Source organism: Austrofundulus limnaeus, unplaced genomic scaffold (assembly GCF_001266775.1).
Source record: "Austrofundulus limnaeus strain Quisiro unplaced genomic scaffold, Austrofundulus_limnaeus-1.0 Scaffold42, whole genome shotgun sequence".
Lineage (NCBI taxonomy): Eukaryota > Metazoa > Chordata > Actinopteri > Cyprinodontiformes > Rivulidae > Austrofundulus > Austrofundulus limnaeus.
The window spans coordinates 2,536,864-2,539,077 of record NW_013952444.1 but is presented as its reverse complement, the minus strand read 5'-3'; the positions used below and the strand labels follow the sequence as shown (position 1 = coordinate 2,539,077).

The window sequence follows — 2,214 nt, the reverse complement described above, 5'->3', positions numbered from 1 at the left end:
CATCTGGACATATTATCAGCTAAAACCTAAAATACCTAGACTTGTCAAATCTGTACTGGATTACTTGTGGATCACTTTAAACATAGTTTATAATTTGTTAGCGATTTACAAATATAAAATAATTCTAAATATTTAAATGCTTTTTTGGCATCTAGATCACATCGGGTGCGGTTCAAAAACTACAAATCTGGACAGTTTTATCAAAATTCCATTTTTTAATGGCTTATTGTCCCTTTATCCACTTTACAACAGGTCTACTGTTTTTTCTTGATACTTCTATGTGAAAAGACTTTACTCATATAAAACCATGATATTATGACAACATAATATGGTTTCATATATGCCAGGTTATTCGTTTTTATGCGATATTTCATTCATTGCTTCTGCTCAAGCAGTTTGTCTTGCTGGTGTTTCAACCATCAGAAAATTAACGGGGAATAAAAATGACTTCCATTTTTTTTTTCTTTTTTAGCAAGCTTTACATCCGAATTACATCTGCGGCTTTCACATATTGTCAATGTGAGGTTATTACGAGGTTACACTGCTGTTGTTTTCTTATGTCTCATTTCGTTAGCTAGCCACAGCTAGCTTTAGASTAGCTGTCAAAGCGCTCAGACTCTATTTTACTTACGGTTGCGGTGACTTTGTACACCGTATGGCCTTCTTTATGCCTTGTAGGGTTCGTGACAGTATAAAACCGAGCAAATTCTCCTCTGTCCCGCTGTGATATCATTCTGATAGTGACAACATTGCCGAAGCTACCAGCCAGGGGGCTAGCTGTCCACTCTTATTCTCCCTGTTTATTATGACAGTCACAGCGGTTAGAGCGCCCCTAGAGGAGAAATGTGGAACTGCAATGTCACTGCTGCCACTTTACTGTAGATTATGATAACATCATTTTTTTGTATTACTCAAAAAAGCATTGATACAAATAAAAAAAATCATAGTTTATTTGATCATCTGTATACATATAAATCTCTACAACTACTTTTAAAATGAATGCAATAAACAAAAATAACAGCAAATGCACTTTTTATGTGTATGCATGTAAATGGAATTTGAATAAACTACATTATATTTAAATATTGAAATTGTTATGCCACAGTGCTTATTGACTTATCAATCATGGTAAATGTGGTGTTCATAATAAAGCAAAAAAAATAAAGAAATAAAAGAAGAAGGAAAAAAGTCAGTAGTGAAGAACAACAAAATGCTAATAATTATATTTTATTTATGCAGAAGATTAAAAACCAGAATTTAAACCTATACATATTAATTCTAAGATAATGAACGCACATATTACTGACAAAAATAAAACAACCCTACATTTTAACTGTCCTACTTTTCTATATCAGTTTTTTTCATTTTATCATCATCATCATCATTATCATTATTATTAAAACTGCACAGTGTTCTGGCACTCATGCTGCCAGGTTAAATGAAAGCAATCCAGAGCAAAAGCATGGTTCCTCCTGTGGTCACAGTCCAGGAAGCACAGAATCGGCTTGCATCAGAAGACTCTTTATAACTGAACAGGTTCAGTTGCTTTTGGCCTCGGCGTTGCTCATGGTATTTCATCTCATCTGTGTCTCCATAGGCATAGATTAAATAAACAGATTGGTCCTACAAGACAAATTATTGTTTTAGTCAAGACATGAGTAAAAACAACTTTTTGAAAAATAAACATGCTTGAAAAAGTGATACGCAGAGAATTTTGTATTTGTTGTTTTCCACGTATGTACATAAAACTGCCATGATGGTTTATTATTACGGGAACTGTATTGTATTTCAGCCTTTTCGTGGAAAAGAGAATCCTGTGTGGCATTTTATTGTGTTTCCTTTGTTTCCATCTTGAAAAACAGCTTAAGGCAGCACAAACGAATGTTCAGGTCCAACATAGAAACTCAGTACATTTCRCATAATGATAACTCGGACACTTGAGCTTGCCTTAAAGAATTAGTTTAACAATAGAGCTGGGAGGTAACTTTTCAAATAAAACTTGTGACAAAGAAAACAAACTTGGGATTTGTGTTGACAATGAGCAAACTGAACAAAGGATAATGGGTGTAAAAGGCTTATTTAGTTCAGATCTACTATTCTACTTATTCTAGTTGTTTTAATCTTTATGAAATTGTAAATTAGAATAAGGAAAAAGAAGAATTTACTTTTTTTGTTAAGATTCGGAGAAGGGTAGGATTAAATAAGTTTTTGACT

The 2,214-nt window shown here is 33.2% G+C and overlaps 1 protein-coding gene and 1 pseudogene across 2 annotated transcripts in view; both read right to left on the bottom strand.

Moving 5' to 3' along the window:
* Nucleotides 1–786, bottom strand: part of rps6kc1 (ribosomal protein S6 kinase polypeptide 1) — a 37,634-nt gene extending 36,848 nt beyond the window's left edge. For both annotated transcript variants that reach the window (XM_014007558.1, XM_014007559.1), the window contains exon 1: nucleotides 632–786. In XM_014007558.1, the coding sequence (XP_013863012.1) occupies nucleotides 632–733 (102 nt within the window). In that variant the 5' untranslated portion in view covers nucleotides 734–786. The remainder of the gene's footprint in view (nucleotides 1–631) is intronic.
* A 147-nt stretch (nucleotides 787–933) lies between these two features.
* On the bottom strand, nucleotides 934–1,623 carry LOC106516845 (DBH-like monooxygenase protein 2 homolog pseudogene; annotated as a pseudogene).
* Nucleotides 1,624–2,214: the final 591 nt, after the last annotated feature.